This window comes from Artemia sp. Qi Xiang Cuo, chromosome 6 (assembly GCF_049724085.1).
Source record: "Artemia sp. Qi Xiang Cuo chromosome 6, ASM4972408v1, whole genome shotgun sequence".
In the NCBI taxonomy this organism is placed as follows: domain Eukaryota; kingdom Metazoa; phylum Arthropoda; class Branchiopoda; order Anostraca; family Artemiidae; genus Artemia; species Artemia sp. Qi Xiang Cuo.
Window position 1 is genome coordinate 75,719,133 of NC_142799.1, and position 14,836 is coordinate 75,733,968.

Genomic DNA, 14,836 nt, shown 5'->3' on the forward strand with positions numbered 1-14,836 from the left:
GGGGTTGTCATTCTCTACGGCCCGGTCTCCAGAGTTTGCGATTATGTTAAACGAAATGGTTGTCGATCAATTTTGAGTGTATGGGCTTGATCAAATTGTGGGTGTGATTAGGGCGTCAGTCGCACGACAATCCAGTTCAACTATTAAAAAAGGTGTGGTAAAGCTTCTAATTGAAGTCAATTTGGAATTTAGTAAAAATATATTAACACGCAAATACAAAGTTTCGAAATGCCACTTTTTATTAAGTTAAGGAACATATCTTGCCAAGTTTCTGCTTAACGGGAAATTGAGAAATCACCACTTCCTAGCTATGGCGTCGGTTGGGTCCTGGAAGGTGTCGTTGATAAAAATGTATACAAGATACATTTTATGGGAAGAGGTAGACTAATACTAACTTTATGCCGGACTGACCTCTGGTCTGTTGATTTAGAAATACCTTGGAATATTGTCGGATTATTGTAAGTGTCTAACTATCTTATTATATATTATTGTAGTTTTCTGAGACTTTTGGTCTACCTGGGACAACCAGTCCCAGCAGAACATATATCTATTTTTAAACCTTGTACTAATGTAAGTTAACTTGAATAAAAATATTGTATTATAGCCAACCTCTCTACAATCTACATTTAGTCTCTCGAATATACCCAGCTGGTACGCCTCATTAGTCCGGTCAAAGCCTAAGGCACGCTACCAAAGTTTAATTACCTTAGGGCAATAGTTTATCTCCCATATAAAGGGAGAATAAAAGGCATTTACCACTACATCACTTAAATACCCTAAAATCACGTTACCACAACTGGTGGAAGTTGGAAAAACTGGGTCGAGTTGACTAAATAAAAATTGTATATTGAAACAGAAATGGCTTTGTCAAAAGAGGAAGGTAAATGGACTTTGCTTTTAGCGGTGTTCGAATTAGCAAAACTTCGAGCAGCTTTGCTCGAACTTTGGCTATTAGAAATAGATTTGCGTCCCCTCAAAGGTTTAGGTACAACAGAAAAAATGGAAAAAAGGCTCAATCAAGAATTGTAAAAAAAAAATTACAGTATTTAGTTTTTTAGCAAGTAGAAGTAAGTGTATAATTAGTAGTTTTTTTATTGTTAGTAATAAATGCAATGTAGTAGTGCCGTATATCACTAAATAATAAAGTATTTGTGCCGCGAATTAAAAGAATAAAATAAAAGATAATACGTAAAGAAAAAAAATCTAGCTGGACCGATGAAACATTGGTAGAAACAGAAGACTTTTAGGCATAATAGTAGAAAATAGGGTCCTAAGTCAGCCTTACTACAGGTAGAGGCTATAGACTTATTGTTCAAGGATAGCACTGCTACAATTTAGCAAAGGAAGCACATATATTGTAGTCCGAACAGTCATAGGTTAGAAGCTGCCATTTCCGAGTGTTTTCTTATGAGTAGAGACGCTTCAAAAATATGGCGTCTTACGACGTAATAAGCAATAGAATTACCTTTGTTAAAGATAACCCGAATACTAGGTTAGTTTTGTAGTTTTACAAGCAAAGGGAAGGAAAGATATATAAATTTGTAATTGAATCACTTGAGAAAAGGGATGGTAAAAAAGAGAAAATTAACCTTATAAATAAGAAAGCAAATGTGGAAGCTTAGCAAAAGTCGCTGTAGGAAAAAAAAAAAGAATTGTTACCCAGCTGTGATGGGAACTCTGCATAAGGCGAGAAATTCGGTGAGAGAAACCGTTAATCACAGAAAATGGAGGCACGAGGATAGGTCTTAAAAGGGCCTTCTATACATACATAGATGACCTTCATCTGAATAATGGTGTTAGAAAAAGTTCAAATTCTGAATTAGCTCCGCAAAATGAGTCACAAGAAGGTTCAAATTTGAATTTTAAACCACGGCTGCTTTTGAGCCATATAGATGTAAAACAAGCCAGTGTTTGAAATCTGTTATGCTTGTTTATAAAGAATATAAGCCCACATTAGGACAAACAGAGAAGGCAATGCATCCTTTTGAGATAGCTAATATTGATAATTAATGTCCACTCTTACAGTTACTCAATGACGAATCATCCTCGAGCCTAGTCTAATTACAAATCAGTACAGTTTAGTCGAACAGACAAAATATAAAAAAATAAGTGGAAAAAAATCTATGATAAAACTTACGAAAAAGGATGAAAAGTCATTATATCCTATATAAAGAAATAAAAATATCCAAAAATAACTTCATTAATCCTCAGACAGAAGTTGAAACAATATGGAGAATTTCACCAACAGATCAAGACATCTTCAAAAAGGGCAAAGATTAAATTACACTCTACCTCAAATTCCCGCAGCCATCCTCAGAAGTTAGGTACTTAATTTGAAAAAAAAACTCATTTAAGTAGCACAAAATTATAAACTATCACATAGCCATGGAAACGGATAATTGAAAATGATCAGAAGGCTTCTCATTTTGTTCCAATTATTCTTTATCAGAAGAGTATTTCCGCCTTAACGAGATTGGTTCCTTCATGAAATCTGCCAAATATTTTAGAATTTTATAGACGTAATAATTAAGATCGAAATTAGAGTTATAAATATTATAGCTTGAAAAACATTTACAACAAAATCATCGCCAGAATTGCATTTCAATAGGACAAATTATTGTTTAAAAGAAAAAAAATTTAAACTGGAGACATCTTAAATAAGAAAACAAGCTGCTAGTTTAATACAGTATTTTACGATAAGGGTGCGCATTAATGGCCGCATGCGTGCAAACTGTTCGTGACATGCATTGTCGTTATATGTATGTGTCTATAAAAAAAAAATGTAGCTTTCATTTGACTATTCCTAAGGCTGATGAATTGAAGTAAATCCTGTCACGAACCTAACTAAAAATGCTCTAAATTAACTGGAAAATACAGTGCGTTTAGAACACTAAATAAACAGTTTTCGACGGAGAACAAGAAAAAAAAATAAAATACAGGTTGTGATAATAGAAAACTCTCCACCCCTTAAAACATGGAGGAGCGGTGGGAACATAAAGGAAATATAAGGAACATTTTTGCTTGAAGAATCCAATGAATAAAACATGAAACATATAAATATAGGCTTAAAAAAACACATATTTTACTGAAAAGGCGGAAAAAAAAACTTGAAAAAAAAACCTTAGGCCTCATTGAAGTAAATAATACTAAAAAGGAGGAGGATTAAAGTTAAACACATGGCCAGACTAAATTAAAGGAAAAAATTAAATGGGGAAAGTTAAACTCTGTTATACGTGCATATTGAACTAACCGAACGAGACTAGCACGAAAATTGTTCTAAATAAGTACAAAATAAGTAGAATTAATACTACGGAGCCAACGTTACACTGGTTAACTCGGGCCGATATTACAGAAATATTGGAGAAATTCTCCAAGTAAACAGGAAAAAATTATAGTCTCTTATGTGGGAGTCGTTTTCAAAAAATGACTAGGATGGCATAAAGACAAGACCACTAAAAGTTGGGAAGTTAAAGTGAAAATAGTCATTGTCACTTGTATGTCAAACAAATAAATTACTGTGTGCCATGAAGGCAAGTTATATTTTCTGCAGAAGGACCACTTTGTTTGATAACAGAATAGTCCAAGAGAAGACTGTGGCCACAAATAAAAAAGTGTGGCAAAACTATTAATAATTAATTATTAAGTGTGCAGGTTCATAATAGTCCTTTTAGCTGTAGCTGATGACAAGAGAACTTAGAAACGTTATAGGAGCTACCAGAAGACAGTCCTGGTAAGCAAACCTTCAGGGTGCTCACCACAGCCCTCAGTGTAAGGATTGTAAGTTATGCCCTGGGGGCCTATAAGGTTTTCATAGAAAACATTGTCGTAGAAAGTTTAAAAAGGGCTTATTCGATTGGAAGTTGAAATGCCTAGTGCCCTTTTTAATAGTCGAAAGTAATTGGAGAGCAACTAACCTCCCTCTCACGCCCACCATTTGCCCAAACACGCACGATCAAAATTTTGAGATAGCCATTTTTTTCAACGTAGTTGACAGTTCTGGAAATTAGGTCTTTGAGGATGACAACCTCTCAACAGTCCTCAGGGGACGGGTTGTAAGTTATGTCCTGGGGGCATATGAGCCATTTTGTTCAACGTAGTTGAAATTTTGGAAATTAGGTCTTTAAGGATGACACCTCACCGCAGTCCTCAATGCAAGGATTTTAAGTTATGCCCTGGGGGCATATAATGTTTTTATAGAAGGAGTTGTCGTAGAAACTTCAAAAAGCGTTCATTCGATTTGAAATTCAAAGAGCTAGTGCTCTTTTTAACAGTAAAAAGTGATTGAAGAACAACTAACACTACTCTCACGTCCAACAGTTCCCCAAACGCGTCTTATCAGAATTTTGAAATATTCATTTTGTTCAACGTTGAGGATGACACCCCCCCCCCACAAACCTCAGGGCGAGGGTTGTAAGTTATGCCCTGCGGGCTCATAAGGGTTTTATAGAATTTGTTGTCGTATAAACTTCAAAAAGGGCTCATTTGATTGTAAGTTGAAAGGGCTAGTTCCCTTTTTAATAGTCGAAAGTTAATGGAGAGCAACTAACCCCCTTCCCCTCACGCCCACCATTTCCCCAAACACATTCAATCAATGTTTTAAGATATTCATTTTGTTCAACGGAGTCAAAAGTTCTGGAAATTATTTATTTGAGGATGTCAAACCCCCCAGAGCACCCATGGCAAAGGTTGTAAGCTGTGCCTTGGGGACATATAAGGTTTTTACAGATAGCGTTGTCGTAGAAACTTCAAAAGGGGCTCATTCAATTAGAAATTAACAGGGCTGGTGCCCTTTTTAATAGTCGAAAGTGATTGGAGGGTAACTAACCCCTTCCCACGCTCAGCATCTCCCCAAACACATCAAATCAAAGTTTTCAGATAACCATTTTGTTCAACGTAGTTGAAATTTTAGAAATTCGGTCTTTGAAGATGACATTCCCCCCAACCCTCAGAGCTAAGGTTGTAAGCTATGCCCTGGGGATATATGAGGTTTTTATTGAAAACTTTGTCATAGAAACCTGAAAAAAGGATTTATTTGATTGTAAATTCAAAGGGCTAGTGCCCTTTTAAAGAGTTGAAAGTGATTGGAGGGAAACTAACCCCCCTCTCACGCCCACCATTTCCCCAAAAACATCCAATCACATTTTTAAGATAATCATTTTTTCAACTTAGTTGGAAGTTTTGTAAATTAGGTCTTTGAAGATCACAACCCCCTCCCCCCACACAGCCCTCAGGGTAAGGGTTGTAAGTTGTACCCTGGGGGCATATAAGGTTTTTATAGAAAGTGTTGTTCTAGAAACAACAAAAATTGCTCATTCGATTTGAAATTAAAACTGCTATAATCCTTTTTCATTGTCGAAAATGATTGAAGGGCAACTAATCACCCCTCTAGCACCCACCGCTTCCCCAAACACATTCAATCAAAATTTTGAGATGACCATTTTGTTTAACGTAGTTTAGAGTTCTGGAAATTAGGTCTTTGAGGATAACAACCCCCCCCCCCTAACCCTCCAGGCAAGGCTTGTAGGTTATGCCCTGGGGGCATATAAGGTTTTTATTATTGGGAATTGAGAGTGCTAGTGCCATTATCAATAGTCAAAAGTGATCGAAAGGTGAATGCCCCCCCCATATTCATCATTTCCCCAATCACTTCCGATCAACATTTTAATATAGCAGTTTTGTTGAACGTAATTGAAGGGTCCAGAAATAATTTTTTTGAGTATGACAGCCCGCCACAGCCCTTAGGACTAATGTTTTAAGTTATGCCCTTGGGGCATATAGTGTCATGTAGAAAGTGTTGTCGTAAGAACTTGAAAAAGGTATCTTTCGATTGGAAATTCAGAGGGCTATTACCCTTTTTAATAGTCGAAAGTAATCAGAAGGAGAATCCCCCCCCACGCCCTTCATTTCCCCAAAAATTTATGATCAACATTTTCATATGACTACTTTGTTCAAGTAGTCATGTCTTTGGTCTACTTTGTTAAGGTCTGAAAATTATGCCTTTGAGGATGACAATCCTCCCCCCATAACCCTCAGGACAAGGGTCGTAAGTTATGTCTTTGGGGCATTTAACGTTTTGATAGAAATTTTCCAAAAAGGGCTCATTTGATTGGAAATTGAAAGGACAATGTCTTGAAATGAGAGCAAATGTCTCCCTCCACGCCTATCATTTCCTCAAACATTTCCAATCAAAATTTCGATAGCCATATAGCCATTTTGTGAAACCTGTCAGAAAGGTCTGTAAATTATGTCTTTGAGGATAACAAATCCCCCCCCCCAGCCCTCAGGTCAAGGGTTGTAAGTTTTGCCCTGGTGAAATATAATGTTTTTATAAAATATGTGGCCATATAAACTTCAAAGGGGGCTCATTGGGTTGGTAATCAGACGCTCTAGTGCCCTTTTTAAGAGTCAAAGTGATCAGAGGGCAGCTACCATCTCCCCCCTACACACACGTCATATTGTCCCGAAATGTGTCTAATAGAAATTTTGAGATAGCCATTCTATTCAAAATAGTCTAGATATCATATAACACGGCATTTAGGGTTGAAACAAACCCCAGAGACTAGGGGCAAGGGTTTAAGTTATGCCCAGGGGGTATTATAGGTTTTTATGGAAGGGATGGTTGTTTAACTTCAGAAAAGGCTCAGTCTTTCTCTTGAAAAAGACTATGTCAATATAAAATGAACAGAAATTAATCAAAAAAACTTTTTGTACAAAATAAGTTTTTCAAAAAAAGTAAAGAATATCATTATGCCAAAAATGAACAAAAATAGAATCAAATAATCTACCAAGCACACAACTACCATAAATCAGTATTAGTAAATAAATAAAACCCAAAACAAACAGAAATTAAAATAATTCAAACTCAAAACGAGCAGAAATTAATCTGAGCAGGGTTCTAAACCCTATGCTTTCTAAAATCCAGAATATAATGTGTCCTTTACTAAAAAAAATTATATTAAATTTTTACTTTTATAACTTTAAGAAATCAAAAATTAATTAAGATTTTAAGAAATCAATATCAATATCAGTATATTAAACTGACCATCCGCATTTTTTTCAGTAAATTCATTTGATTTTTTTTTCAGTGAAGTACTAATTATATTCTGGCTTTTAGAGAGCATAGGGCTTAGAACCCTACTCAAATTAATTTCAGCTCGTTTTAAGTTTGAATTATTTTAATTTCTGTTTATTTTGGGTTTCATTTATTTATTAATACTGATTTGAGGTAGTTCTGGACCTTTCAACTACTTTGAAATAAATGGCGATCTCAAAATTTTGATATGTTTGGACAAATTATGGGCTTGGAAGGGGTGTTAGTTGCCTTCCGATCACTTTTAACTATTAAATAGGGCACTAGCCATTCCAATTTCCAATCAAATGAGCCCTTTTTGAAGTTTTTGCGATAACACTTTCTATAAAAACCTTATATTCCCCCAGGGCATAACTCAAAACCCTTGCCCTGAAGGCTGTAGGGGGTTTGCCATCCTCAAAGACCTATTTTCCAGAATTTTCCACTACGTTGAAGAAAATAGCAATCTCAAAAATTTTGATTGGATGTGTTTGGGGAAAATGTGGACGTGAGAGGGGGGTTAGTTGCCCTCCAATTACTTTCGAATATTGAACAGGACACTAGCCCTTTGAATTTCCAATCGAATGAGCCTTTTTTGAAGTTTCTACGACAACGATTTCTAAAAAAAACTTATACGCCCCCGGGGCATTACTTACAACCCGTGCCCTGAGGGCTGTGGGGGTATGTCCCTCTCAAAAACATAATTTCTGTCTGAAAATCAACTACGCTTAACAAAATGGCATCTCAAAATTTTGATTGGATGTGTTTGGCGAAATGGTGAGCGTGGAAGGGCTGTTAGCTGCCTTGAAATCACATTCGACTGTTGAAAGGTCTAAAGAAAAATAAAAAATAAATAATACATTGTGCCAAGATCGTTCTTGGCACAATGTGCCAAGAACTATCGAACGATCTTTACGGTAATTACAGACGCATTAGTTTCATATCTATTGGAAGCAAATTATTTAGTAGGATGATACTTTTTTAGACGTAGAGATGCTGTAGATAGAGTTTTAAGAAAAGAACAGTTTGGTTTTAGGAAGGGTAGAGGATGTGTCGACCAAACTCTCAAAACCTCAAAAAAATTTTAAATTTTGCAAACATTTTCATCCAAGATACTCGAATCATCAGCATAGTTGTGTTTCGTAAAATGAAGTCCTTCAAAATGATCCACGTAAATAAACGTAGAACGCAGCCCCGCTTAATTCCTCACTCAGTACAAAACCAGCTACTAACCTTATTTGATACCTTAGCCGCGTCGATGTTGTTCACCTTTGATAAAGATATTCTATTGGCCACATCGAACGCTTGATGGGAAACTATAAAATTGATGACTAAAGAGGTCTGATGAGTCAGTTACTTCTCAATTATCAATCTAAGAGAGACAATTGGGTCGACGAATCTTATGTATCAATAAGACTGCCCAAGTTGCCCATTGTTCATATGAAAGGTTGGTTATAGAGAATTGAAGGCATGTTTGATCCTGAGTCAACCAGCCCCCCATACACCCTTTTGCCCAAATTTAACAGAACAAAATTTTAAGATAGCCAGTTTCTTCAAAGTAGTTCAAAGGGCAAGTAACCCTGCCCCATGATTAGCTCTTCCCCCTCCAACCTCCTGGGCAAGGGCTATAAGTTATGTAAGTTGCCTACATATGAGGTTGGAAAGGGGGGTATGTTTGATCCTGAGTCTCCAAAAAGGCTAAGGATATTATGCTGAAACCCTAAGGAAATATTGAGAGGGATGTCAGATACAATCTAAATACATTATGTGCTTTCTGGTTGTGAAAAAGCGTTTATCAGCAATATCTAAAGAGCAACTGAGGGCATTCGGTGAAACTTGAAGTATGTTGAGGAGATGTTGAAAAGAAATTGGAGGGCAACCAGTCCCTCTCTCCTTTCTCTTCTTAGGTACCCCCTCTGCTCAACAATGATCGAAAATTTTGAATTGTTATTTTGTCTAAACTAGTCAAAGGTTTCAATAGCTATACTTCCAGGGAAGCCATGCCCCCATAGCCCAGGGGCATGGATTGTAAATTACGCAACTTGCCCATTGTTTATACGCAGGATTCATCATTAGGAAAAGGCGAAATATAAGATTCTGGGTGTATCCGAAAAGGATAAGGGCATTAAGTTGAAATTATGGAGAATGTTAAGGAGTATGTTATACCAAATCAAAAGGTACTTTGTAAATCCAGTGTATCAAAAGGAGGATCTGTAATATTTTATGAACGATGATGGTTTAAGTTTAAAGTTTCAGGACTTGTTGAGGGAGATGCTGAAAAGTAGTTTCAGGGCCATCTTTGCCCCCCCCCCCCTATACCCCTTTTAGTTGTCCTCCTTCCAAAAATGTTTGTTCAGAGTTATAAAGCTCAAACTCAACTATGCTTATGGGGATGACATAACACCCCACAGCATTGGAGAAGGATGCCAAACACAATAAAACACACTGTGTGCGTCTGGTTGTCAGAAGGACGTATCATCAATATCTAAGTAACGGATGAGAGCATTAATTTGAAAATTTTAGGGTGCCCTTTTTAGATTCTCCCATCCCTCATTAGTGATCAAAATTTAGATAAGGCAATTTTGTTCGAAGTAGTCAAAAGACCTAGTAAATATACTTCTGGGGATGCAATACCCTTCATGGCCCCCAGAGCAAGGGTTATAAGTTGTGCATTATGCCCTTTTTTACATGCAGGATTTATCATTAGAAAAAAGGGGAAGGGTGTTTGACTCTAGGTGGGTTCAAAAAGGCAATAGTCGAAAAGTCAAATAACTATACCTCAGGGCATAACGTACCCCTCCTTAGTCCCTGGGGCAAGTCTTGTAAGCTATATAAAATACTTATGTATTACAAGTGCTGTATGTGATACTACTGATTATAAATCGATGTCCGGTTCCTCGTGTCAAACAAATGCTTTCTTTGTTGATTGTAAAACTGTCAGTCATTCATGGTATAACCTAATTTGCACAAAAAGCCATGAAGCTCTAAACCAGTGTTTTTCAACCTTTTTCATGATAGGAGCCCCCTTGTATAAAACATATTTCGCAACCTCCCGATCCGTTTTTATCATGTTAAGAACATGTTATCGATACATAAATTTTAGACGTTTTCATTATTAGGATTTGGATATAAATACCTACTTAAATATGTAAAATATATAATTTTCAATCGAATACGTGGGCAATTAATAACTAACAAACAAATACAATATGTTCGTGCAGTTAGGGCCGAGACTCCCCAGTGTCATCTGCTGGTAACACTCGGAACTATTACCCTCTTAATGGCCCGCGTGAATGGCCTACAAGTTTCGAGACGTTTCGTTACGCTTCGAGATGATTCTTGCCAGAATGCGCAAGGATGACCTATAAATAGGGCAGTTGACCGCGGTCACCGTGACCGCGGTCACCGTGACCGCAGTGTGGCCAGATTGGCTTATTTTACGCCAAACTGGCTTATTTTGTTGGCGACTGGTGTGAAAATTTTTGGAACTGGCTTGTGGCTTAAATCTTGGCTATTTTTATTTTGAACTGGCTTATTTCTTGGCGTGATTTACTTTTTCGGGAAGAATTTATATTTTTTGGCAATTCGTCCGATTTTCGAACGGACGAACGAACGAATGCTCACGAAAGGTCAAAGTCACGTTTTAACTCTATGGTCAAAATATGAATCTAACCGCGGCAGTGCGGTGAAGTTTTCAAATCCTAAGAGACACGTGGCTTCGTAACAACAGCATAAAAAGCATTAGCCATTAAGTCATGGGGTTGAACTACAGCTGAAGGTACAGTATATTAGCTGTTACTTATTAGTATAGAACAACGCCAGGAATCAAACTCATAACAGACATATCTGTAACATCTACAGATCCTGTTTAACTGTTTAATTCATGTGAGTTGTCCAGGAGTTGTCATGTACACTAGCTATTTTCTGTGGTTTGTATCTCTGTACAAACAGATTGGGTACACAGCCTAGCCGACTGGGTCCACACCCCAATGCATTGGGTACTGCCCTCAATATATTGGATACCCCCATACCCGTTTTCACTTTTTGTCTTGGTCTATTCTGAGAAAATACATTTAGCCTATTTATATTTGAGGTTTTCTTTGCATCACTTCAGTTTAAATATGCTCAAAGGAAGAAGCAAATTGGCCATTGGTTTTCTCAGAATACATGCAAAAGAGAAAATTGTTATGGGGCAGTTGGGGATATTAATTGTTTTATGTACTACCATCAACATAATGTACTACCTCACCCCTGCAGTAGTACACCACAGGATCTGTACCTAAGAATTTGAGTGCTACACCCCACAATCAGTACTACATTAAACATGGCATAGGTCCTACTATGCTATATATGGAGTAGGTCCTGCTATGCTCTATATGGAGTAGTACACTTGGTTAGATGTAGGTATCAAATTCTGAGGTACAGATCCTGTGGTATACTACTACAGTGGTGAAGGAGTACATTATATGTTGATGGTTGTACATAAAACAATTAATCCCTAACTGGTATGGGGGGGTACCCAATGCAGTGAGGTGTGGACCTCAATGCATTAGCTACCAGCAAATTAGGTACATGCCACAGAAAAATAGCTGGTGTACATGACTGGTTTGCACCCCGATTTTTAGCAGTGATGAGCACCAGCTTGTGACATAAGCACACTTGAAGCAATCAATCTTGTTTCAGACTCAATTTTATTAATTTTTCCCAATGTATAAGCCTATAGTTAAATAATAGAGAAATTAGTTATATATAATATAGGCTAATAGCTAATATTTAATAAAGTACCATATAATACTAATGAAAATATCAGAAAGAGATATATAACTACAGGAGCAGGATAAGTAGATAAGTTACCCTTGCTTTGATGTCTGATTTCTTTGTTACTGTTGCTGTAGCCTAGGCCTAGAGGGTAAGACTCCTAGTGATTAGCCAGTGCCTAATCTGAGCTGTATCTCTGATTAGAATGCAGTATGTCCTTTACCATGCAGCTGAGACTTTAATCTTGACCACTACTAATTTTCAGAATTATCAATCTTGGCCAATAGTCTACAAATCTTGACCACAACATTGATAATTAAACATGATACATTACCTTTAACAGACAGCAACTATGGAAGTCATCCTATAGTTTTGTTATTTAGAAAAAACCTTTCAGATTTTGAAATAAACAATGTTCATTGTTATATTAAATTTAATCAATCAACTGTAGACAATCAAGGCAAGTGCCCTGAAAATCAGATCATTGACCCCTCTTCTTTCTGGGCTGGGTTGACAATATATCCAAATCTTTATTTTGTTCTTCTTTTCTCATGATATGTTCATACACTTCTTCTTGGGAGAATTCAATTTTTACTGAATGAGATAATCCCTTACTACATAGTTTCTCTTGATGTAAAAAATATGTTACTGTTATAGTAAACTGCCTTGTTGTAAACACTGCTTATTAATATTCAAAATGTGGATGAATATGGAAAGATGTAAATCATCTATTATCTAATAATATGAGGTAACATCATAGTAGTGTTTATCTAATTAAATATAGTCAGTGTATTTTGACCTACTATATATAGTGTTGTAGAGTTAGATCCATTGACAGTTTTATTTCCAGTATTTTACAATTCAATAGCATATGCTTAGGGGTTTCTTCTGTGTTTTTACAGTACCTGCAAAATGGGCTATTGGCAACTTCTCCATTTGGCTGCTTTATTTTGTATGAAGGAGAGTGGTGGTTGAAGTTAGCTATGTTTGAACACAGGCAGTTGAACCAGACTGATTGTATACTGGTTGAAAAGGGTGATAAATTTGGTAGCTTTAATTCATGCAATGTTTTCAGTCATAATCTAGTCGTATCCCTTATAGTTAGAGATTTCACTGGTTCCATTTCGATTTTTGCTTCTTTATTTGCTATCTTGTCTGCTTTTTCATTTCCTTCTTTACCTAGATGACTACGTATATATTTAAATTTAGTAACAAAGCCTAATCTTCCAAGGCTGCTTAGGTTTTCTTTGGTTTGATGTAGGCCTATGCCCAGTGTTTCAAAAGTAGTGTTTCATAGGATATAGAGAGCAGATTTGGAGTCAGAGAATACTACTATATGTTTATTGCTCTGTTTCAGTTTAATTAGGGTCTCTAAACACACATTGATTGCAGCTACTTCAGCTGTTAATGTGCTGGTCCCTGCCTTGTGTTTTTTCACTATGGATAGGCTGAGCTCTTTTAAAAAGCATCCACTTCTGCATCCCTCTTCACTTAAAGATCGATCAACATATAATGGGGCATATCCATTAAATTCCCTTTTTAAGAGCTGTTTGAAATCATGGATTGCAGTTTGGGATTCAATTTGTTCCTATTTTGAGGGGAGGAATTCTAGTTTAAACCTGGGGTGATTGATCTCCAATTAAATTCGAATTCAACTCCTCCATACTCTCCTCCAGACTGCTCATGCTGGGTGGGCTTATAATAAAAATTAACCAGGAAAATATTAATTTTTAAAAGATTTAATCAGACGGAATAACACAAATACAAGTGTAACTTGACCCCACAAAACCCCTGGAGAAAGGTATTTAAGTTATGACATTTCGCGAGTCAAGAGCCTCCATGCAAGATGACCTGAATGTGAAATTTGACCCAGGGCTGAGTTTTTTCTGAAATTAAACTTTTGAAATCAAAAATTAAACTTTTTTAAGTCAGTATTGCAATGTAAATCTATAACCCAGCTGTGTTGCAAGATGTTTAAAAAATCATCTTTTAGTAATTAGAAGTCGTCATAATAGGCGGGATATATTATTCAAATATTGTTACAAGCACAAGCTTAGCTTGGACCTTATTGTCAATTTTTACTCCAAGAGGAACTAACAGATTCAGTTTATTTTTCTATACTCTTTTCAGATTGAATGTCATTCACCCCTAGTGAAAATAAAAATGAAACGTTCAACTGGATATGATGGAAACGGGCAGAAAAAAATTTCATATTTTTTCACTGTTACTAGGCCTTCCAACTCAAGTGAACTGGACAGTGCTGGAACAGATGGTGCTGATGGTGGTGGATCCGAGCCAAAACGAGCTTTAATAGACAAATCAGCACCTGAAATTAGTATAGGGACGAGAGATAGCAGTGTCATCACCAAATACAGACGAGTTGTTCCATCAAAAGTTAAAATAGTGGCAAATTTGTGTAATGATTCATCAGCCCAAGATTCAGTGGCACCTGATGAGTCAGATGACAGTGACTCTGAGACTGACAGCATGGAGAGTGATAGCAGTGCCACCAGCCACTACTGGCAAAAACGAGCTGTTCTACCAAAGTCTAAGACAGTGGCAGAGCTGTTAAAAGAATCAAAATTAGTCCAAGAACTGGTGGATCCAGACGTAGCGGGCTCTACCTCCGAAGTGGTGAACAGTCACTCAGATGCTGGCAGTCCGACACCAAAACTAGTCCCAGAAAGGGTAGTTAAAACCTCTCTTTTAAACTTGGTGTACCTCAAGCATCTACTGCCAAGCAGATTGTTACCTCAGTCTCTACTAAAGTACTTAAGCCTGTCCTAGTCCCAGAAAGGGTGGTTCAAACCTCCCTTTCTAAACTTCGTATACCTCAAGTATCTACTGCCAAGCAGATTGTTACCTCAGCCAACCAGATTGCTACCTCAGGGTCTACTAACGTAGTTAAGCCTGCCCCGTCGAAATTACTAGTAATATGCAGAACCCTAACAAAAAGACTGAAACAAACAATCAAAATTGTGTTGAAAGTGAAACAGGAGAAATGGTGTC

The 14,836-nt window shown here is 36.9% G+C and overlaps 1 protein-coding gene across 1 annotated transcript; it reads left to right on the forward strand.

The window, feature by feature from the left end:
• The first annotated feature begins 10,778 nt into the window (after positions 1-10,778).
• LOC148951596 (uncharacterized) lies at positions 10,779-14,614 on the forward strand. Its single transcript, XM_089091155.1, has 2 exons — positions 10,779-10,847; positions 13,958-14,614. Exon 2 carries the CDS (start codon positions 13,991-13,993, stop codon positions 14,612-14,614), a length of 624 nt encoding a protein of 207 aa, XP_088947281.1. The 5' UTR covers positions 10,779-10,847; positions 13,958-13,990.
• Positions 14,615-14,836: the final 222 nt, after the last annotated feature.

What these genes read in the sequence shown, in the direction of transcription:
- LOC148951596 (XM_089091155.1), top strand. Translation starts at nt 13,991, where the DNA reads ATGAAACGTTCAACTGGATATGATGGAAACGGGCAGAAAAAAATTTCA.